This window comes from Panthera uncia, chromosome F2, assembly GCF_023721935.1.
Source record: "Panthera uncia isolate 11264 chromosome F2, Puncia_PCG_1.0, whole genome shotgun sequence".
NCBI classification, from domain to species: Eukaryota; Metazoa; Chordata; class Mammalia; order Carnivora; family Felidae; genus Panthera; species Panthera uncia.
The window spans coordinates 61780144-61804902 of NC_064812.1; the positions used below are offsets into that span (position 1 = coordinate 61780144).

At 35.7% G+C, this 24759-nt stretch overlaps 1 protein-coding gene across 2 annotated transcripts in view; it reads right to left on the reverse strand.

Annotated features, from left to right (window-relative positions):
- Nucleotides 1-4222: 4222 nt before the first annotated feature.
- The window catches only part of XKR9 (XK related 9), a 41183-nt gene continuing 20646 nt past the window's right edge, over nt 4223-24759 (reverse strand). For both annotated transcript variants that reach the window (XM_049633281.1, XM_049633282.1), the window contains 2 exons: nt 13598-13818; nt 4223-5577 (listed from right to left, as the gene is read on the reverse strand). In XM_049633281.1, coding sequence (XP_049489238.1) covers nt 4949-5577; nt 13598-13818 — 850 coding nt within the window. In that variant the 3' untranslated portion in view covers nt 4223-4948. The remainder of the gene's footprint in view (nt 5578-13597; nt 13819-24759) is intronic.

Consider the following 24759-nt stretch of genomic DNA (forward strand, 5'->3'; position numbering starts at 1 on the left):
CAATAATTTTTAAATCATGTATAACTTAGTGTCAGCTCTAGGCTGCTAATGGTCACTTACTCTGTTCATCAGATAAAGATGGTGTGGCTCTACAAAAAGCAAAATAGACTTGAGGTAAAAAAAAAAAAAAAAATATATATATATATATATATATATATATATATATATATGAGATTTGATCTATGTGACCTTTGGTAAGTTTCCTAAACTCTATAAGTCATGGTTTCCCAGCTAAAGAGTAGTGGGAAAAAATGATATCTATATTACTGAGGTTTTGTGAGGGTCAAGTACACAAGACTAAAGGAAGATTAAATGTTAAAAGAAACTTATACATCACGTTTAAGAAAATATCCCAGAAAGAATGGCATATATTACAGAGTATTAAAATTGTTATTGATTAATAAAAAGATGGCCGTATCTCCTACTGCACAAAACCCTTACAAATAACCACTATAAACTCTGCACAAAATATAGAAAAAAACTAACTGAAAGCACTTGAGGGAAAAAAAGCAAGCAGTCATTGAAGAGGGGGTCAACATTTATAAGAAAGAATGGCACTGAGCAAGGATAGACCCCAGTCAACACACTGAGTACACAAACACAGAAAACCTGCAGTCTTAGTGGTTAAAGCCTAGAAGACAGAGTATGGAGTGACCACAGCAGCTGAAAAGTAAGGGTGAAAATCCTAGGGAAAGAGAGAGCCAATAGAAAGTAAGCCTTACTCCATATATTAAATAGTCTTCTAATTCTCTGACTGACTCTGAACAATATATAGAAGGGCAAAATCCAATCAGCACAATGAAGGCTAAGCAAATAAAGACCGTTCAGAGTTTGAAGTTCAGGTTAGCTGTCTGCTAAAAGAAAAAAAATATATTCTTCTGAAAAACAAACATGATCAAGGGAGGTCTAAAATACATCATTCATAACATCCAGGACACACAAAAAAATTAGTAGACCTATGAGAAAACAGGAAAATATGACCTGTACTCAAGAGCAAAGGCAATCAATGGAGACCACACCTGAGATGACTCAGATACTGAAATTAACACACAAGGATTTTAAAGCATCTATTACAGTTATGGTCAAGGATATAAAGGAAACATGCTCACAGTAATACAAAATCTTAGCAGAGAAATAGAAACCATAAAAAATGAAAATTCTAGAACATAAACATAAAATCTCTGAAATTTTTAAAAAATCCATTGGATGGGAGTGCCTGGTGGCTCACTTTGTTAAGAATCCAACTTCAGCTCTGATCATCATCTCATGGTTTGTGAGTTTGAGCCCCACATCAGGCTCTCTACTGTCAGCACAGTGCCGGTTTCTGATCCTCTGTCCCCCTCGCTCTCTGTCCCTCCCCCCTCACATGCTGGCTCTCTCTTTTTCTCTCTCTTTCAAAAATAAATACAAACATTTTTAAAAAATTCATTGGATGAACTTAACAGTAGATTTAAGATGAAGGAAGAAGTCAATGAACTTGAAAACAAATCCAGTAAGAACAGAAAACATAAATTGGAAAAAAAATGAACAGAGCTTCTCAGAAATCTGTGGGATAACATCAATAAGTCTAACACATGTGTCAATGGAGTCCAAGAAGAGAAGTAAAATGATAGAATATGTGAAGAATAATGACTGGAAACTTTCTAAATATAGTAAAAGACTAAAATTTACAGGTTCAAGAAGCACAGAGAGCCCCAATTAGGATAAATACAAAGAAAAACTACACCCATAAACACAGTAGTCAAACTACTGCAAACAAAACACTAAAGGTAAAATCTAAAAACATCCAGAGAAAAACAACCAATTACATATAGGGGATATAATTTGAATAACTAACTTCTCATCAGAAACAATGGAGGCCAGAAATTAGCAAAATAATCTTTAAAATGCATAAGGGGAAAAGAAAACTGTCAACCCAGAACTCTGTATCCAGAAAAAATATAAGAACAAAGGAATAATAAAGACATGTTGAGATAAGGGGTGCCTGCGTGGCTCAGTTGGTTAAGCCTCCAACTCCTGATTTCCACTCAGGTCATGATCTTATAGTTTATGAGCTCGAGCCCTGTATTGGGCTCCACACTGTATTCTCAGTCTCTCAAAATAAATAAATAAACTTAAAAAAAAAAAAAAAAGACACGTTCAGATCAAAGAAAACAATTCATCATCGACAAACCTAAACTACAGAAAATGCTAAAAGATGTTCTCTAGGCTGAAGGGAAATGATAACACATGAATATTCAAATCACCAGAAAGGAATAAAGAGCACTTTCTGTTTATGCCTCAAAGTCTGTCTTTTAAGATGACTCAAAGATTCTGATTAAAGTGCTACTAAATGGGCCTAACTTCTTTTCCCAACTTCACTTTCTCAAACATACAGGCATACATAGCACCAAACATGCAGGGATGGGGAAATATTCAATAAGTGGTATTCACATATACAAGGATTAAGTACCCAAAGTAAACTGCAGATTCTCTAGTTCCTGCAAGGTTTTTCCACACTGCCTATCTTTCTCAATGGAGATACTGAGTTTATATACTCTATAAATATAACCACTTTTGTTAGTCAATATTTTGTTTCACTTACTATAAAATGAAAACTGCAAACATTAAACATTCTGAAAGATAACTCATCAGTTTCTATAAATGCTTCAGTATATAACCTTTTCAAGGAACAGAACTCTATTATACACTTGTTTTGTGCCCCGAACAATACCTAACAGAATGGTGGGCAGAGTGAGTGTTTAACATTTACTTATTGTTTTCAAATAGCTTTGATAGTTGAAATGTGTTGTATCCAGTTAACTTTAATCTCATCCCAAAAGTTATACAGTAGTTTTACATTAATTTAGAAGACTAGGGATGCCCAGATGGCTCAGTTTGTTGAGTGTTCGACTTTGGCTCAGGTCATGAGTTTAAGCTGCGTGTTGGGCTCTGTGCTGACAGCCCAGAGCCTGGAGCCCACTTTGAGTTCTGTGTCTCCCTCTCTCTCTGTCCCTCCCCTGCACGCTCTCTCACACTCTCTTTCTCTCTCTAAAATAAATTAAAAAATTTTTTAAGTTATAAGACTAAATGTGGAAACGGAAATTTTTTCTCCTGGTATTAGAGAAGGCTATTGTTTGAGGACTCATTCATTAACAGCTGACCCAAGGAAAAGAAAAGGTAAGAAACTGAAAAAGAAAAGAGAATCTGATGGAAAAAGTTTGATTATTTCCAGAAGTTCAACGTAATCTTATTGTCCTATTTACTCCTAGGACCAAAATTTACTTCTTACTGTAAGGAGTAATGCAAAAAACTATTAATATATGATTTGGTTAAAGTCCTTTCCCTATTTTTTAATCAGGCTATTTTAGTTTTGTTATTGTTGAGCTGTAGTTCCTCCTCCATTCTGGATATTAATCCCTTATCAGATACAGACATTTCCCTGAAGAAGATACACAAATGGCTAACAGGTATATAAAAAGATGTTCAACATCACTAATAGAGAAGTGCAAATCAACACTATAATGAGATTATCACCTCACACCTATTAGCATAGCCACTATCAAAAATAGAAAAAATAGAAAATGTTGGTGAGGACGTGAAGAAACTGGAAGAAACCCTAGTATACTATTAGTAGAACTATAAAATGATGCAGCCAGCCACTATCAAAAAATGGTATGGAGACTCCTCAAAAGATTAAAAATGGAGTTTAGCAATCCCACTTCTTGGTATACATCCAAAAGAGATGAAAGCAGGATCTTGGAGAAATATTTGCAAACCCATGTTCACAGTGGCATTATTCACAATACCCAAGAGATGGAAGCAACCCAGTGATGGATAAACAGAGAAAATGTGGCATATGCATACAACAAAATATTACTCAGCCTTTAAAAAGAAAGAAATCCTGTCACACGGCACAACAGACAACATGCTACGTAAAATGTACCAGTCACAAAAAAGACAAAAACTCTGAGATTCCCCTTGTATGAGGTATCTAAAGTAGATACCTGTTTCAAATTTATAGAAACAGAGGGGCGCCTGGGTGGCTCAGTCGGTTAAGTGTCCAACTTCAGCTCAGGTCATGATCTCACAGTTTGTGAGTTCAAGCCCCGCGTCAGGCTCTGTGCTGACAGCTCAGAGCCTGGAGCCTGTTTCAGATTCTGTGTCTCCCTCTCTCTCTGCCCCTCCCCTGCTCATGCTCTGTCTCTGTCTCAAAAATAAATAAACATTAAAAAAATTTTTTTTTAATTTATAGAAACTGAATATAGAACTATAGTTCCCAGAGGCTGGAGAGAGGAAAATGGGAAGTTGTTCAATGAGAAAAGAGTCTCAGTTTTACAAGACGAAAAAGTTATAGAGATGCACAAGGTGAATGCTAGTTAACACGATTAAACTGTGCATTTAACAATGGTAAACTTTATGTTTTGCTTTTTTCTTCTTTCTTTCCATTCCCTTTCCCTCTACCCAATCTGTCCCAAACTCAAAATATATGCACTGAATCAACAAAATAGAGGAAGGAAAAATGAGCATTCTGTTCTTCTCCTCCCTTTGAGTTCTCCACAACAAGCATTAGTTTTGGTTCCGAAACAGTGAGGGGGAAATTGGAGGGAAGTTCAATTCCAGGCTTCTGATTTGGGGGAACCAGAACATTTCTTCCAATTCAGGTCAAGTTGGCAACTCTACCAGGCAATAGGGAAACGTATCTGAGTACTCAAGATCTTTAAAGCCCAATGAGAAATTAATTTAAATAATAAAATATTACAATACTCTCTCATATTCATAGTTAATATACCAAAACTGATCTCAAAATAAAGGAAAGAAAGAGAGAGAGAGAGAGGGATGGAAGAAAGAGGGTACGAAGGAAGGGGGGCAGGAAGGAGGCAAAAATAAGAAACAACACATACATATGACATTTTCTTTACTAACCAATGAAACAAAAAATAAAAAAACATATCTCGTAAATGAATAGCTATTCCATTAGAAAAAACTTCATTCTACAATCTCTTTCAGCTGCTATTCCATCAATTTCATCAGGTTTTGTTTCTTCATTTCTGTTTGGATGCAAAGTCCCATAATAAACAATAAGAAAAATAATTCCAAGGACCAGACTAAGAGCTATAGTGATACTGATAGGTATAAAATAGTCTGAATTAAAAATAGAGACTGGGCAAACCCAAAACCCAATCAATATCCCCACTGTGACCAGTACCCTTACAATATAATAACAGAACATTGGATATTTGGTGTTCTGTCCCTTAATATTAAAAAATGTAAAGGTAAGTATGAATCCAACAACAACTCTGTATAAGAATTCCATACTTATAGAAGCACAAAACTGAGTTTGCTTTTTAAATGCCCACAATATCCCTAAAAACCAAAGAAATAACAACAGAAATAATGCAATCTTAACATTTATGAATAAAAGAAGTACAAGACTCAGCATCCAAGATAATAATGTAAACAATTTGTAAAAGAGGTATGTGAGTTTAGGACAGAATCCATTAAGGAGATTTTTATCAGGCAAGGATTTTCTTAAAGCTACTTGATAATCAACAGTCGACCAAGAAATAGCACAGCAAGAAACCATGATGGCAGCATCTACAAAACAAAAAATAAAAACATATATTGTTATAGGAATAATAGTAGCAATATCAAATTACTATATGCCATACATGCTTTATCTGTATATATGCATGCCCACAAACATGTCAGGTACCTTATATATTCATTTCATCTAATCTTTGAAGTAGATATTAATATTCCCATATTACATATGAAAGAATTGATGCTTAGAGAATATACATATTACTTGACTCAAGTCACACAGCTAGCAAGTTGCAGAGATCTGAAGCTAAATCTGCCTGAGGGTTCCAAAGTTGGTTTACTTAAATGCTACATTAGACTGCTTTATAAAATTTTAAATAAATTCACTGCACAAATCTTATTGAGCAACTTATATAATGAAAACTGCACACTCTAGAAGTTCTCTAAGAGACTACAGTTACAGTCTTAGTCTTTCCAGTCTTTTTGGCTTTGACCTTGGACATATACCTAATTCTCCAAGAGACAGCAAGATGGGGGATGGGGGTAGGAAGGGAAAGAGGAAAAGAGGGATGTTAAACAGAAAATTTAATGTCAGTATAAGGTATCAACAAGCTTAATTTCCATTTCTATAAGACGAATCAAATGAGCAAATATATTCTAAAACTTACAAATTTCTATAGGTTTGACATCTTTGTCCCATTTTTTTCCCCCAACAAGTAACAGAAGAGTAAGTTCATTACTACTGTAAAAAGGTATGCCATTAGCCCCATTGCCAAAGCTGGGAACTTTAACAGAACTGAAAGCAAAGACATTAGAGAATTAGAATTTAAAGCAGACTACAGAATGCTATTCCTTCCCATTTAGCCTCATTGGAGGTCTATATTATTATGATAAAAAGGCAGACTTAAAATAAACTGACCTATTAAAGAGGATTATGATTATAAATGCCTTTGTCTACCCTCCTGGTTTTACCATATTCCACTCTGGACCACACAATTAGCTGAACTTTTTTTTTTCTTCTTTAATTCAAACATATTTTAATTAAAGCATCTCTTTCCCCTAAATTTTGTTTTTTTCTAATTAGTTTTATCTTCTACCAAATACATATACATAACAATTGAACAAATAAACAAAAACAAATTAATACACATATATAACTTAAAAGTCAGTAAGTACTATAGAACTTATAAGAAAAATACCCTGTTCTACCCCCCTCCTCACTTCTCAGTCACAACCCCCAGAAGAAATCACTATCAATTTCTAGTTTTTCTTCTGACACTTATTGCCATATTTGCAAGTAAAACACACCTATTCTATTTCATAATTTATCTGCTTTAGACAGTGCTTACTGATTTCCTATTTGGAAAGAGGAAAATTTAGCACATACACACATATATGCACATGCTCCTTGCATTTTTCTCTCCCTCCATCTGCCCAACGGAGTAACATCACAATTTTTGGTAAAAGTCTATATTCGGTGTTTATCTTACTATAACTACATAAGTAGAGCTTTTTTTTTTTTTTTTTTACTGCTCAGCCAAGTATTACATTCATTATATTTTCTTTCCTTTAAAACTGCCCATTGCTCCTTTACTTGTTTAGTTTTTTATAAATTTATTAATATTTCTTAGGAAAATCTTCAAATTAATTAATAAAACTCCCCTATGGGGGCGCCTGGGTGGCTCAGTCGGTTAAGCTTCCGACTTCGGCTCAGGTCATGATCTCACGGTCCATGAGTTCGAGCCCTGCGTCGGGCTCTGTGCTGACAGCTCAGAGGCTGGAGCCTGTTTCAGATTCTGTGTCTCCCTCTCTCTGACCCTCCCCCGTTCATGCTCTGTCTCTCTCTGTCTCAAAAATAAATAAACGTTAAAAAAAATTGTTTTTAAAAACTCCCCTATATATATCTATCAGTTCTTATTTTTTTAAGAATATAATCCTCCTGGTCTAAGGTGGTTGTTCCCAAGGTTTGCTTCCTGCCTTCCAAGAACTTCCCTTCACTTCTCTTCGGTGTTGACTTCTGTTTCCTGTTCTCATGTTTCTTTCTCGCTTTATTCCCATGTTTTTACCAAGCATTCTCCAGATATTCCTGAGAGAAGCTGCATCTAAGCAAAAATTTTTAAGACCATGTATGCCTCAAAATGTCTTTACTCTACCTTCAAATTTGATACACAGTTTTGCTAGAAATAGAATCGAGTGTTTAAAAATGTTTTCCATTAAAATTCTAAAGTCATTGCTCTATAAGCTCTAATTTCAAGTACTAGGGTTAAGAATTTCAATGCCATTCAGTTTCTCTATCCTTAAGTAATTTTTTTTCTCTCAAATCTTACAGAAAGTTATCTTTATTCTTGCTTCTCTGAATGTTATAATGATGGGCTTGGTATGCCCATTTTTATTCATGCTTTCAATCTAATAACCCACATCCTTCAGTGATATGCTATTTTATTCTTCGGTGGTTTCACTACAAATCACAATATGCATATCAAATATATCAAAGTTATAAGTTAATGCTCTACCTCAGAGGTGGATTTACAACAATGGTAATGAAGCTTAAATTTCAGGGACTCACACTTGCCCAGGTTCCTTCCAAGCCTAGCAAAGCCCTAGCAATGTGTTCACTTTGTCATGTATTTTTATAAGATTCAGGAAAATAAAACATTTTAATTGAAGTTGATTAAAATCCCTGTCTCTACCCCTACTTACTCTCTCTTACATTTTCCCTTGCTGTATTGAAGTAGTTGTGGGTCATTTTGGAGATCTGGCTAAAGGGAAACTGAGTTGAGAATACATTAAGTGTAGGTCTGAGGGACATGTTTATAAGATCTGTTTCAATAATTAAGATTAGTAAGTGACAGAGCTAGAATTCTGTTTGCCTGATTTTAACACTTCACTAGATTGCCATCAACAGGCCTTTGACTATGTAACAGGAAAGCATGATGATCTTGCCTCATCCAGTAGACGTTATTAGTTTGACACTACTTCCCATTTCTTACTAATCTATATGCTCTAACATATTTTTCTTGTAATTTAGCTAATGTAACACTATATTATACTCTACCCAAACTGAATTCCTCGTCTTTGCCAAACCATGTCTTTGCCTATGTATTTCTCTCAGTCTGAAATGCCCTTGCCCAATTACACATACACAGATCCTTATTAATTTCTTTTTGATTTGACATTATTGACACCGGTGAAGAAAACCTAAGACTCTCAATATTTACTGAGACATCAACAATAAACTAATGTTGTCAATTCACACTATTTAAAATTAGTTACTTCATCTAAAAAAATTGTATATACTCTGATATTATAGCACATTATTGACAAAATTGCCAGGGTTTTTCCCAAATTTAACAATCAAAAAAATATGCATATTATTAATAATCTGTGACATTGAATGAAGCTTTTCTAAGTTAAAATAAAAAACAAATTTCAATCAACTATGCTAAAAATCGGATTGAAATTTTCTGTTCTCTCCATAAATATTATAAAATGATAATCAAATCAAGTCAGTCAGAGAGTACATGCCAAAAAATTTAGAAGAGTATCAAAATAATAAAAACATATTACTTTTCTCTCTCGTGAAATTTATAGTATTTGTCACCTTTCTTACATCTGTAATTTACTACAATTTATTTTATTTTTTAAAAATGTTTACTTTCGGGCGCCTGGGTGGCTCAGTCGTTGAGCCGCAGACTTCGGCTCAGGTCATGATCTCGCGGTCCGTGAGTTCGAGCCCTGCGTCGGGCTCTGTGCTGACAGCTCAGAGGCTGGAGCCTGTTTCAGATTCTGTGTCTCCCTCTCTCTGACCCTCCCTCGTTCATGCTCTGTCTCTCTCTGTCTCAAAAATAAATAAACGTTAAAAAAAAATTGTTAAACGTTTACTTTCATACCTTTTATGGACTGAACTGTGGTCCTCCAAAATTCATATAGTGAAGCCCTAACCCTCAGTGTGACTCTGTTTTGAGATAGTGCCTTAAAGAGGTAATGAAGGTTAAATGAGGTCACATGGGCATGGCTCAAATCTGATAGGACTAGTGTCCCTATAAGAAGAAGAAGAGACACCAGAGAACTTTCTCCACACAGAGGAAAGGCCATGTGAGGACACAGCAAGAAGGTGGCCATCTGCAACCCAAAGATAGAGCCCTTACCAGAAACCAACCCAAATGACACCTTGATCTTAGACTTCCTGTCTCCCGAACTATAAAAAATATATATTTCTGATGGTTAAGCTGTGAAATTCTATTATGGAAGCCTACACAGACTAACACAATACCTAATTTGTTTACATATTACATTCTTTTTCTTAAATAGGGTCTTTCTAAATGTTTTAGTTTTACACTTCAAAAAACCCAGATCTACCTTTGCTTTACCTTTTTTCTGGACTACACAAGGAATTTAAAACACTTTAACTCCATTATCTTTTACTGGACTTACACATTTTTGCTGTTTTATACTTTCATTCTATCTTTTTCTTAACCACATAGTATTATTTTCCTTTTATACAATCTTAATGTAGATTTACCCACATATTTACTATTTTCTTTCCTCTTTATTCCTTCTTGCATTTCAGAACACCTCCATTCTGTATGAAGTACATTCTTTGGAATTTCCTTTAGTGAGGATATGCTAAGGTATGAATTTCTTTCTACTTAGTTGCTTGTGAGATAAAGGGCTTCCTGAATCTGTAGGTAAGTGACTCTCATCAGTTCTGAAATTTTTTCAGCCATTAACTTCTCAAATACTGCCTCTGTTCCATTCTTTCTCTCTCCTTCCCAGACTCTGTTCAGATGTATATTAGACCTTCTCATCTCTTCTTCCATGTCTCTTAATATCTCTTACATATTTCCCATCTCTTTGTCTCCGTAAACTATAATCTGGATAATTTCTTCTGATCTAGCTTTGACTCACTAATTGTCGATACAGTTGTGTCTTATCTAAGTTTTCATTTTCAATTCTTAAAATTTTTAATTCTCAAAAATTCTGCTCTTTTGTCAAATACACAATTCATTTTTTTAAATTTTTTTAATGTTTATTTATTTTTGAGAGAGACAGAGACAGAACATGAACAGGGGAGGGACAGAGAGAGAGGGACAGGGAGACTGAAGCATTCTCCAGGATCTGAGCTGTCATCACAGAGCCTGACATGGGGCTCAAACCCACAGACTGGGAGATCATGACCTGAGCTGAAGTCAGACACTTAACCAACTGAGCTACCCAGGCACCCCTACACAATTCATTTTTTATAGCTTCCTATTCCATATTTTCAAGTTCATCATTTACCTCTTTCAACATAATAGGAAGTATGTCATACTTGGCAACCATTAATTTCCAATATCTAAAGCCTTACTACATACATTTTTTCTATTTCTGCTGATTCTTACTCATGATGCCTTATTCCTTCTAGTGCTATAAATTGTTGTAAAACATTCATTCTCCTTGGAAAACTGTGAAAATTATTTGAGGCCTAAGAGAAAGTGAATTCCTCCAGGGAGGATTTATACTTGTTTGTGCTAGACAGGGTCACTATCAGTCTGGGACCACTTTAACCTATATTCATAGGTTATAGGCTTTTATTGGTTTGTTTTGGGGGGTTTTTTTGTCTTGTTTTGTTTTTTGGACTAACCAAAGGTGAGAATTTTGATTGCACAATTGTTACAGTGTTATGTTTACCTTCTCTACTCGGCACCAGGCAATATTCCTTGCTGTCTCTTCAAAGTAGAGAGGGGGGTAAGTAACTTCACACTTTTATCTTGAGGAGGGTACCTTTTGGAGTACCAGTTTTACAGATTAGAATTTTCTACCAGATGTCCTTCCCTTGTGAGGACTCTGAGTTTTGTCTTCAGTCTTCCCCACACTGGAAGCTATTGAAACTGAATCTATTATTTATAGGTTTGGTTAAAACCTCCAGGTATGCCTTCAAAGTCTTACTTAACCCTGCTGTGTTCCCACTTTCACATATTTTGGCTTGTTGTATCAGATTGTTTTATGGCTTTAGGAAGGCTTTTGAAAACATTTATCCAATTGTTTTACATATTTTCAGAGAGAGGATTAATTCAAGTAATTTTGCCTTTCAGTGGTAGGGTTTATTTAAATAATCTGAGTTTTCCATCTGCTTTCCATCTTCTAAACATTTGTTGATATTTCTAATCTGCTATTCTACTCTGCATTCTCTTTGTCCTTGTGGGTTTAGATTGTTTTTACTCCTTTACTCTCCTTTTTAGTATAATTTCAGGAAAGTGCAAAGATAAAGAATATGTTCAGTCTTCTGAAGTACTTCTATATATAACCTGATTATTTTTTACATTTTGAATTATTCTTCCTGATTGTCAAAACAATATGTGATTTCTGCAGAAAATTTTTAAATTCAGAAAAGTATAAAGAAGATTAAATAAAATCACTCATAATCCTACTACCCAGAAGCAGCCACAGTTAACATTTTTGCATATTTTCTTCCAGACATTTTTATATAATGATTTCTTTGTATCCTTTTTTTTTTTTTTTTTTTTTAATTTATTTATTTTTTTGGGACAGAGAGAGACACACAGCATGAACGGGGGAGGGGCAGAGAGAGAGGGAGACAGAATCGGAAACAGGCTCCAGGCTCCGAGCCGTCGAGGCTCCCAGCCATCAACCCAGAGCCCGACGCGGGGCTCGAACTCACAGACCGCGAGATCGTGACCTGGCTGAAGTCGGACGCTTAACCGACTGCGCCACCCAGGCGCCCCATGATTTCTTTGTATCCTTAAAAGTATGCTGATAGAAAATTTCATACTGCTTTTTGCCTAAATTTTATTTTAGAATTACTTTCTTGTCATCAAAAGTTATCTGTAAGTACTATTTCTAGTGGCTATATCATTTTTTATACTAACAGTCTACAATAAGTTATTTACTAATTCCACTGTTAGCCAATTAGGTTTCTCATTTTTTGCTATTTTTTACTAACACCTCAACTTCTTATTTCATGAAGAAACTAAAGGATGAGGATAGAACCGTAACATATAGCTAGCTGTCACTGGAACCCATGGTTGGTCTGGATGCTGTGTACTACTCAAAATCATCAGAAGATCCACCATAATATAGGCTGTAAGTTCTAAATGTTGATCTTCCAGCTTCAGGAACTATATGATATAGAACTTTTAAGCCCAAACCCACAAAGTCTTTGTATCACAAGGAATAAAATGTCTCATAAGTAGGTTCTCTTCAATGTCTTACTATCAAAGTAAAGGTAAAAACATTAAAAGGGGCTGCAGTCTAGAGGTTTATGGGAAACCAGAAACAGGAAGCCTGGGAGAATGAACGGATCTCATGGGTGACTCTACCATAGAGAGAACTCCAGGGAAGATGATAATCTGTTCCTCTGAGATGAATCCATGTCTGCACAGAACAATAGTCATTATTGAAAACTGGGTCTATTATTTAGCAAGTAGGTTTTTTTAATATCTAAATTAAATACCTAAAAAGGTTTTTTTTTAATGGAAATACCAAATTCTGGAAATTCCCAGAATTTACCCTATGAATAAACTTCACACATGCAAAATGATGGCTACATAAGATTACTCATTGTAATTTTACAATAGTAAAATATTAGAAACAACCTAAATTAACGTAAATATGGGACTTGTTAAATAACTCGTTGTACATCCATAATTTGTAATCTTATACAGATAATAAAAATGAATGAGGGAGCTCTTTCTGTACAGATATGGATAGATTTCCAACACATACTGTTAAGTTCAAAAAGCAAAGACAGATTTTATGTTTACCATTTCTGTAAAAGAAACAATAGGAAAAAAGGATATAGGCTTTTTAAAATTTTTTCTGAAAGAATCATCAAAAAATTGACAATAATAGTTTCCTTTCTGGGCAGATGAAAAGAAGGAATGGGAATAAGGGAGAGAGAGAATATGTCTTCATATACTTTTTGATACTTCCACAATGTACTTCCTTTCAAAAAAAAATGAATAATCCTAAAAAGAAAAAATGTAAGAAAAATTCTAAAACCTGCCAAAGAGCTGTGTAGTTGACACAAGATCTCAGTGTATTCATTTAACATACGGTGTGAGGAAAGACTTACACTGAGTGAAATTTGCTTGACCATGCTCCAGAAGGGTGTAGAGCTGCAAAACAAGTTGTGGGCAGCCTTCCAGGTAGGTCTCAAATAGCCTGAGCATGCTCAAGTCAGTCATTCTATCTATAACTTCTTTATGCTGATCAATTTGTTCTTCCATGAAGTTATCAGTTTTGCTGCTGTATTTGAAAGCCACATGATAACCTTTTTTCAAGGCAAACCAATACCTGTAAAAACAAACATTCATCTCCAGTAATATATTCTTTATAAGTGTATGTTAATATACATAATAATTTTGGAAAAGGTAACATGTTTAAGTATAGAATTTTCACACAAACTTTGTCTACTACAAAATTTCTTTCAATTCTGAATATTTCATAGTGGCTATATTGAGATTCAGACTCCATAAACTTTAACTGCATATTTGATTTGTAGGTGTATGCTAGCACACATGTTAAGCATACCTGATCTCAATTCATCTTCACAGTAATTATAGGAAATGAGTAGGTATTATTCCATTTCACAGATGAGAAAACTATGGCTGAGAATGTTAGAGTGATTCACTGAAAGTTATGCAGAGCGTAAGAGGCAGACATAGACTCCAAACGTAGATCTTAAGATTCCTAGTCTTAACCACTACTTTCTGAAAGACAAATTGCAATTTTCAATTCATGCGATTTATCTTAAATACAAGACAGATGCATGGTTTTATGATAATGTCAAGGTTGAAGATAAGACTGAACCTAGCAAACAATTACTCAATATCTGCAAAGTGCTAGCCTCTTTGACCACTACCACCCTAGAAAATATGTAATGTCTCAAAGACTTTTAAAACATTCTTGCTCAAGCTCCTCTTTTTAAAGAATTTTAAAATGAACATGATTTTTCACCATGCAAGTAAAACTAATAACAAAACATATCGAGATACTTATTTAGAAGAAATTTGGAGCTAGCAACAAGGCAACCAGGATTCTAGCCCAAAGCTTATCAAAACTCTTTATCTATTCCTCAGTTTCCTCATATATAAAATAAGGGCAGTGATATATACCTTCTTTCAACCTGCCTCTTCTGTCAATTTTTCCCATTTCAGTAAATGGTACCGACATTTACCATGCTGCTCAGACCAAAAACATGGAAATAATTTCTAACTCCTTTCTTTTTCTCACAACCTAAAAAAATTCCTCACCAGGTTCTCTTGGTTCTTGGTTCTAACCTCAAATATATCCAAATCTAAACACATCATCACTTCCACCGCTTCAATCCTAGTTTAAACAGCCAACATCTCCAGTCTATATTACTTCAATAGTTTCATAACTGGGCCTTCTGATTCTATTGCTCCCAATGCATTCTACTCCATAGATAGCATCTAGGTTGAACCTGTTAAACATAGTTCTGATGTCACTCTGCTCAAAATGCTCCAATGATTTCCATCAAACTTAGAAAAAAAACAAAGTCTTACCACTTTTTACATAGCCCTTCATAATCTGCCTCACATGCATTACTCCCGCTACCTTTCCATCATATTTTTCTCACACTTTTGGTATTCTCTTCTTGCTATTTTTTCCAATGTAAAGGCTTTATCTTTGCTACCCGCCTCTGCCTGGAACTCTTCTGGGTAAGATGTGGCAGACGCTGCTCCAGGAAGCTCTACACACGTGTGGCACCATCTCCTGTGAACACCCATGGGAGGTCATGCCCGATCTCTACTTCTACAGAGATCTTGAGGAAACTGGAAAAAAGAAGCAGGCTACTGCTGAAAAGGATGTGACCAAAGAGAAATTTTAGGGTGAATGGACTGCTCCAGCTCCTGAGTTCACTGCCACTCAACCTGAAGTCGCAAAATGGTCTCAAAAAACTCAGGTGCCCTCAGTACCTATTTAGCAATTCCCTATGGAAGACTGGAGTTCTCAGCCTGCCACTGAAGGCTGGTGTGCAGCTCCCACTGGTCTGGCCACTGAATGGGAGGAACAATCACTGAGTGGTCTTAAGCTGCTCTCCCACAAACTCTTACAACAGAAATAAGGCTGACCAAAAAAAAAAAAAAGTTCCTTAAAAACCAAAAATGTTTAAAAAACAGAAAATTTACTAATTTACTCCTTAACTTCATTCAGGTCTCTACTCAAATGCTACTTCCTCATAGAAGTCTTTCCAGGTCACACCATCTAAAGTAGTAGTACTCCCCATCATACTCTCTTTATCCTGTGGTGGTGTTTTTTTATCGCCATTTGACATATTATTTTTATTTTTACCTCCTCACAAAAATGAAATCTACATGAGCAGGGACTTTGTTTTATTTATTGCTATATCCTAATCAACTAGAACAGCTGGTGCATAGTAGGTTCTCAGAAAATATTTATTCAATGAATGAATAACTGAAAGCTCATGACATTTTTCCCATAAAGAGACAGTAGATAGGAAAGAACTTTGAAAAGCTGGAAGTAACACACAAATATAAGATATTGCTATTGTAAACAAGATGTATGCATAAATGGATATACAAAGATTCATTATGTGGCCAACAGCAGTATATTTTTACCATTACAGTTTTAAATACCACGGTCTATTATACTCAGTGTGGGCTAGATGCCAGGTTTACAAAAATGACGAAGGCGTGATCTCCCTCTTCAATGACCTTACAGCCTAAGTAAGTAATCACTATATCAGTAATCACATAAAATGTAAATGGATTAAACGCTCCAATTAAAAGAGAATGTTGGAGCGCCTGGGTGGCTCAGTCGGTTAAGCATCCGACTTCAGCTCAGGTCGTGATATCGCGGTCCATGAGTTCGAGCCCCGCGTCGGGCCCCGTGCTGACAGCTCAGAACCTGGAGCCTTCTTCTGATTCTGTGTCTCCCTCTCTCTCTGACCCTCCCCCAATTCATGCTGTCTCTCTCTGTCTCAAAAATAAATAGACGTTAAAAAAAAATTATAAGAGAATGTCAAGGCACTTGGGTGGCTCAGTAGGTTAAGTGTCCTACTCTTGATCTCAGCTCAGGTCATAATCTCACAGTTCGTGGGTTTGAGCCCCGTTGATGGCACAGAGCCTGCCTGAGATTGTGTCTTTCTCTCTCTCTCTACCCCTCACTACTCACTCTCTCCCTCCCTCTCTCAAATTTAATAAACTTTAAAAATTTTAATTAATAAGTAAAAGATATTGTCAAACTGGATAAAAAATAAAGATTCACCTTAGGTGATTTGGAATAGACACTTTTTTTTTATATGAAATTTATTGTCAAATTAGTTTCCATACAACACCCAGTGCTCATCCCAAAAGATGCCCTCTTCAAGGCCCATCACCTACCCTCCCCTCCCTCCCACCCCCCATCAGCCCTCAGTTTGTTCTCAGTTTTTAAGAGTCTCTTATGCTTTGGCTCTCTCCCACTCTAACCTCTTTTTTTTTCCTTCCCCTCCCCCATGGGTTTCTGTTAAGTTTCTCAGGATCTGCATAAGAGTGAAAACATATGGTATCTGTCTTTCTCTGTATGGCTTATTTCACTTAGCATCACATTCTCCAGTTCCATCCACGTTGCTACAAAGGGCCATATTTCATTCTTTCTCATTGCCACGTAGTACTCCATTGTGTATATAAACCACAATTTCTTTATCCATTCATCAGTTGATGGACATTTAGGCTCTTTCCACAATTTGGCTATTGTTGAGAGTGCTGCTATAAACATTGGGGCACAAGTGCCCCTATGCATCAGTACTCCTGTATCTCTTGGATAAATTCCTAGCAGTGCTACTGCTGGGTCATAGGGTAGGTCTATTTTTAATTTTTTGAGGAACCTCCACACTGTTTTCCAGAGTGGCTGCACCAGTTTGCACTCCCAACAGTGCAAGAGGGTTCCCGTTTCTCCACATCCTCTCCAGCATCTTTAGTCTCCTGATTTGTTCATTTTGGCCACTCTGACTGGCATGAGGTGATATCTGAGTGTGGTTTTGATTTGTATTTCCCTGATGAGGAGCGATGTTGAGCATCTTTTCATGTGCCTTTGGCCATCTGGATGTCTTCTTTAGAGAAGTGCCTATTTGTGTCTTCTGCCAATTATTTCACTGGATTATTTGTTTTTCGGGTGTGGAGTTTGGTGAGTTCTTTATAGATTTTGGATAGCCCTTTGTCTGATATGTTATTTGCAAATACATTTTCCCATTCTGTAGGTTGCCTTTTAGTTTTGTTGGTTGTTTCCTCTGCAGTGCAGAAGCTTTTTATCTTCATGAGGTCCCAATAGTTCATTTTTGCTTTTAATTCCCTTGCCTTTGGGGATGTGTCAAGTAAGAAATTGCTGTGGCTGAGGTCAGAGAGGTCTTTTCCTGCTTTCTCCTCTAGTGTTTTAATGGTTTCCTGTCTCACATTCAAGTCCTTTATCCATTTTGAGTTAATTTTTGTGAATGGTGTAAGAAAGTGGTCTAGTTTCATTCTTCTGCATGTTGCTGTCCAGTTCTCCCAGCACCATTTGTTAAAGAGACTGTCTTTTTTCCATTGGATATTCTTTCCTGCTTTGTCAAAGATTAGTTGGCCATACTTTTGTGGGTCTAGTCCTGGGGTTTCTATTCTATTCCATTGATCTATGTAGACACTCTTTTTTAATAATTTTTTTTAGTGTTTATTTTAGAGAGAGAGAGAGAGAGAGAGAGAGAGAGAGACATAGCACAAGCGGGGGAGGGGCAGAGAGAGGGTGACACAGAATCTGAAGCAGGCTCCAGGCTCTGAGCTGTCAGCACAGAGCCCGACACGGGGCTCAAACTCACAAGCCATGAGATCATGACCTGAGCCGAAGTCAGACGCTTAACTGACTGAGCCACACAGCCACCCCACAATAGACACTCTTTAAACATAAATATACAGATAGTTTGAAAGAAAATTAGAAAAAAGTAGTTGGTAGGGTTATATTAATATCTCAGACAAAAGAGACCTCAGATCAAGGATTATTACCAGGGAAAAAGAGGGTCATGTCAAAACGATGTAAGAATAAATTCTTCATGAAGACATCTGTGTGTACCTAATATTGGAGCTTTAAATACCTGAAGCAAAAATTATCAAAAATAAAGGGAGAAAAAGACAAATTCATAATCTTAGTTGAGGATTTTAACATGCATCTCTCAGTAACTGAAAGAAAAAGGCCAAAAGAAAAAATCAATAAGCATACTGAAGATTTTAATAACACTATCAGCCTAAACGCCCTAATTTACATGCATAGAACACTGCACCCAGCAATAGCAAATTATAAATTTGTTTCAAATGCACATGGACTATTCACCAAGTTAGACTATATGCTGAGCCTTAGAAGAAGTCTCAATAAATTTGAGAAGGCTGAATCATACAAAGTATGATTAAATGAGAGATCATCAACAATAAAATATCTAGGAAAATCCCCAAATATTTAGAGTTTGAGGTAAAAGATCCAGATCCTAAAGTTTCATAAATATTGCAACCTGGGAAATTTGAACATTACTAAAGGACATGTCTCTAAAGAGTTTCAGATAGAAAATAAATAAGAAAGAGGGTTCAACTATTTAATGACCATTTGAGAAACTCTATAAAGAAGGGTGTAGGGATCCGTGGGAAGGAAGAGACTCATCACCCACTGTATTCTGTTTTATACAATTTGAACTTTTTTTTACAATGTATTCAAAAGGAGCAAAAATAAATTCCATATTTTAAATAATTCAAATGTCTTTCATGTATCTATCAAAGGGAAAGTCTCCTTTGACAAAGAAAAAGATTTTATCACAAATCATACATAAAATGGAAATGCGAAAGGGTCATCTAATTTATATTCTGAAAAGTGAAACATTTTTTTCCACAGACCCCTGAGCAGTAACAGCATACTTACTAACAACAGGCACTTATATCTAATAAATAATTCATGTTGATATTCCTTGTCTTTCATCTACCAACACAAACTCAATTTAGCTATCCTATAAGGAAATGAATCCATAATTCAGTATGTCTCAATTTTTTCTCTATTTAGTCTGGACAAACCCTGGGATAATTTGCCCATTTTTACTGTTTTAATTTTTGCTTATTTCTATTTGTCTCAGTATTCTACCACTTCTAACACTAACTAAAACGCAAAGAAAAAGAAAGACAAAAAGAAGGAAGAGTTTTTGTTTATCTAGCTGGCAGGCATTTTTCACTAAGAGCCAATCTAATTCAACTTTTTCTTTTCTTCTTTTGTTTAATTCTTTGAGCAGGCAAAATACATAATTCAAAAATCAAAAAATACAAAAAGTTATTCACTGAAAAAACTTCTTCCCACTCCTATGGCCCAACTACCCAGTTTTTACCCTCCCCTATGACCACAAGAATTCACTGTTACTGGTTTCAGGCATACCTTTCTAGAGTTTGTTAATGTATATGCAAGCAAAAACAAGCATATAAGCCTTTCACCACCTTCTTTTACACAGATTGTATCATATCATACTTACTGCCTGCACCTTGTCTTTTCACTTAAAAATATATCTTAGAGGCACCTGGGTGGCTCAGTAGGTTGAGCATCCAACTTTGGCTCAGGTCATGAACGCATAGGTCATGGGTTTGAGCCTCGCGTCGGGCTCTGTGATAATGGCTTAAAGCCTGGAGCCTGCTTCAGATTCTGTGTCTCCCTCTCTTTCTGCCCCTCCCCTGCTCACACTCTGTCTCTCTCTGTCTCTCTCTGTCTCTCTCTCTCTCTCTCTCTTACTCTCTCTCTCAAAAATAAATAAACATCAAAAAATTAAAATATATATATACATATATACATATACACATACACACATGTATATCTTAGATAGTCTTCAACAAATGGTGCTGGGAAAACTGGACAGCAACATGCAAAAGAATGAAACTGGACCACTTTGATACACCACACACAAAAATAAATTCAAAATGGATGAAAGACCTAAATGTGAGACCAGAAACCATCAAAATTCTAGGTGGTAACTAACCTCTTTCACATCAGCCATAGCAACTTCTTTCTAGATATGTCTCCATAGGCAAGGGAAACAAAAGCAAAAATAAACTATTGAGACCTCATTTAAAAAAAAAAAAACCTTCTGCACAGTAAAGAAACCAATCAACAAAACTAAATGGCAACCTACAGAATGGGAGAAGATATTTGCAAATGACATATCTGATAAAGGATTAGAAACCAAAACATATAAAGAACTTATCAAACTCAACATGCCAAAAAACAAATAATCCAGTTAAAAAATGGGCAGAAGACATGAAAAAACATTTTTTCCAAAGAAAATGTACAGATGGCTAACAGACACATGAAAAGATGCTCCACATCACTCATCATCAGGAAAATACAAATCAAAACCACAATGAGATACCACCTCACACCTGTCAGAATGGCTCACATTAACAACTCAGGCAACAACAGATGTTGGTGAGGATGCAGAGAAGAGGATCTCTTTTGCACTGCTGGTGGGAAGGCAAACTGGTGCGGCCACTCTGGAAAACAGTATGGAGGTTCCTCAAAAAGTTAAAAATGGAACTACCCTATGATCCATTAGTTGCACTACTAGGTATTTACCCAAATGATACAAAATACTGATTTGAAGGGATACATGCACCCCAATGTTTATAGCAGCATTATTAACAACAGCCAAATAATGGAAAGAGCCCAAAGGTCCACTGACTGATGAATGGATAAAAAAAAATGTGGTGTGTGTCTGGGGTGCGACACACACAGACACACACACACACACAATGGGATATTACAAAGCCACAAAAAGAATGAAAACTTGCCATTTTCAATGACATGGATGGAGAGTATTACGCTTACCTAGAGAGTATTATGCTAAGTGAAATGAGTTAGAGAAAGACAAATATCATATGATTTCACTCATGTAGAATTTAAAAAACAAAACAAATAAACATATGAGGGGAAAAAAACAGAGGCAAACCAAGAAACAAACTATTAACTATAGGGAACAAACTGATGGTTACTGGAGGCAAGGTGGGAGGGGGGGCATGGGTTAAATAGGTGCTGGGTATTAAGGAGGGCACTTGTAATGAGCACCAAGTGATGTAGGTAAGTGATTAGTCACTAAATTCTACACCTGAAACTAGTATTACACTGTATGTTAACTAGATGGAATTTAAATAAAAACTCAGAAAAAATACATCTTGGAGATCTTTTCATTTCAGTACATAAAGTACTTAACATTCTTTGTAATAGCTGTGAAGTACCCCATTGCCTTGGATATACCATAAACTTTCCCAACAGACATTTATTGAAACTGTTTCTATTATTCGCCTTTTACAAAAAAAAAAAAAAAAAAAAAAAAAGCTATGACTGAAAATTGTGTTCATATGTGTCATTTTACATGTATGCAAGTATGATAAATTCCCAGAAGAGGAACGTCTGGCCCAAAGGTATATATATACATTTGAAATATAATCAAATTGCCTTCACAGGGATTGTACCAATCCATCCTCCCATCAATGAAATATAAGAGTACCTGTTTTCCCATGCCTTTCCAAGAGAGTATATTATCACTTGGATTTTTGCCAATCTGGTAAGTGACAAACATCTCAGTGAACTTTTAGTTGGCATTTTTTTAATTATGAACAAGGCACAGCATCTTTCACATAATTTAAGAGCCACCTGCATTTCCTTTTTTTATGAAGTATCTTATTCTTTTCCCATTTTTCTATTGGAAATTCCCATTTTATACAGGCAACATAATGGCAATAAATTCATATCTTTCAGTACTCACTGTAAATGTCAATGGACTAAATGCTCCAATCAAAAGACACAGGATAACAGAATGTATAAGAAAACAAGATCCATCTATATGCTGTTTATAAGAGACCCATTTTAAACCTAAACAAACATGCAGATTGAATGTAAGGGGATGGAGAACCATCTATCATGCTAATGGTTGCCAAAAGAAAGCTGGAGTAGCAACATTTATATCAGACAACCTAGATTTTTAAATAAATATTGTAACAAGAGATGAAAAAGGGCATTATATCATAATTAAGGGGTCTATCAAGAGGATCTAACAACTGTAAACATTTATGCTCCAAACATGAAAGTTCTCAAATATATAAATCAATTAATCACAAACATACAGAAACTCATTAATAATACTATAATAGCAGGGAAATTCAACACCCTACTCACAGTAATGGACAGATCATCTAAACAGAAAATCAACAAGGAAACAATGGCTTTGAATGACTGGACTGGATGGATTTAACAGATATATACAGAACATTTCATCCTAAAGCAGCAGAATACATAGTCTTCTCCAGTGCACATGGAACATTCTCCAGAACAGATCATATACTAGGACACAAATCAGCCCTCAAAAGTACAAAAAGATCAAGATCATACTGTGCATATTTTCAGACCATAATGCTATGAAAGGCAAAATCAACCACAAGAAAAAATCTGGAAAGATAACAAATACTTGGAGACTAAAGAACATCCTACTAAAGAATGAATGGGGTAAGACGTTAAAGAAGAAATTAAAAGTACATGGAAGCCAATGAATATGATAACACCACAGCCCAAAACCTCTGGGACACAGCAAAGGCAGTTATAAGAGGGAAGTGTATAGCAATCCAGGCCCTCCTAAAGAAGGAAGAATGATCTCACACATACAACCTAACCATACACATTAAAGAGCTGGAAAAAGAACAGCAAGTAAACCCCAAAACCAACAGAAGACAGGAAATACTAAAGATTAGAGCAGAAATTGATGCTAGTGAAACCAAAAAAGCAGTAGAACAGATTAATGAAACCAGGAGCTGGTTCTTTGAAAGAACTAACAAAATTGATAAACCCCTAGCCGGTTTGATCAAAAAAAAAAAAAAAGGGAAATGACCTGAATAAATAAAATAAAAAATGAAAGAGGAGAGATCACAACCAACACTGCAGAAACACAATAAGAGAACATTAAGAGTAATTATATGCCAATAAATTTAGCAATCTGGAGGAAATGGACAAATTCCTAGAAACATATATATTACCAAAACTGAAACAGGAAGAAATAGAGAATTTGAACAGACCAATAACCAGTAAAGAAACTGAATTAGTAATCAAAATCTCCCAAAAAGCAAGAGTCCAGGGCTGGATGGCTTTCCACGGGAATTCTACCAAACATTTAAACAAGACTTAACTCCTATTCTTTTGAAGCTCTTCCAAAAAATAATGGAAGGAATATAATAATGGAAGGATAATAATGGAAGGAAAACTTCCAAACTCATCCTACGAGGCCAGAATTAACTTAGTCCCAAAACCAGACAAAGACCCCCACTGAAAAGGAGAACTACAGACCAATTTCCCTGATGAACATGGATGCAAAAATTCCCAACAAGATACTAGCCAACCAGATCCTACAACGTATTAAAAGAATTATTCACCATGATCAAGTGGGATTTACAGCTGGGACGCAGGGCTGATTCAATACCCACAAAACAATCAATATGATACATCACATCAATAAAATAAAGGACATGTACCACATGATCCTCTCAATAGATGCAGACAAAGCACTTGACAAAATACAGCATCCTTTCCTAATAAAAACCCTCAAGAAAGTAGGGATAAAATTATCATACCTCAAGATCATGAAAGTCATATATGAAAAACCCACTGCTAATATCATCTTCAATGGGGAAAAACTGAGAGCCTTCCCCTTAAGGTCAGGAACATAACAGGAATGTCAACTCTTGCCACTTATTCAACATAGTATTGGAAGTCCTAGCCTCAGCAATCAGACAACACAAAGGAATAAAAGTTATCAAAAATGACAAGGAGGAAGTCAAACTTTCACTCTTTGCAGACAACATGAAACTCTATGTGGAAAACCCAAAAGATTCCACCAAAAAACTGTTAGAACTGATGCATGAATTCAGCAAACTTGCAGGATATAAAATCAATGCACAGAAATCGATTGCATTTCTATACACCAATAATGAAGCAGCAGAAAGGGAAATCAAGGAATTGATCCCATTTACAATTGTACCAAAAACCATAAAATACCAAGGAATAAACCTAACCAAAAAGGTGAAAAACCTATAAATTGAAAACTATAGAAAGCTTATGAAAGAAACTGAAGAGGACACAAAAAAATGGAAAAAGATTCCATGCCTGGATAGGAAGAACAAACGTCATTAAAATGTCAAAACTACCCAAAGCAATCTACATATTCAATGCAATCCCTAT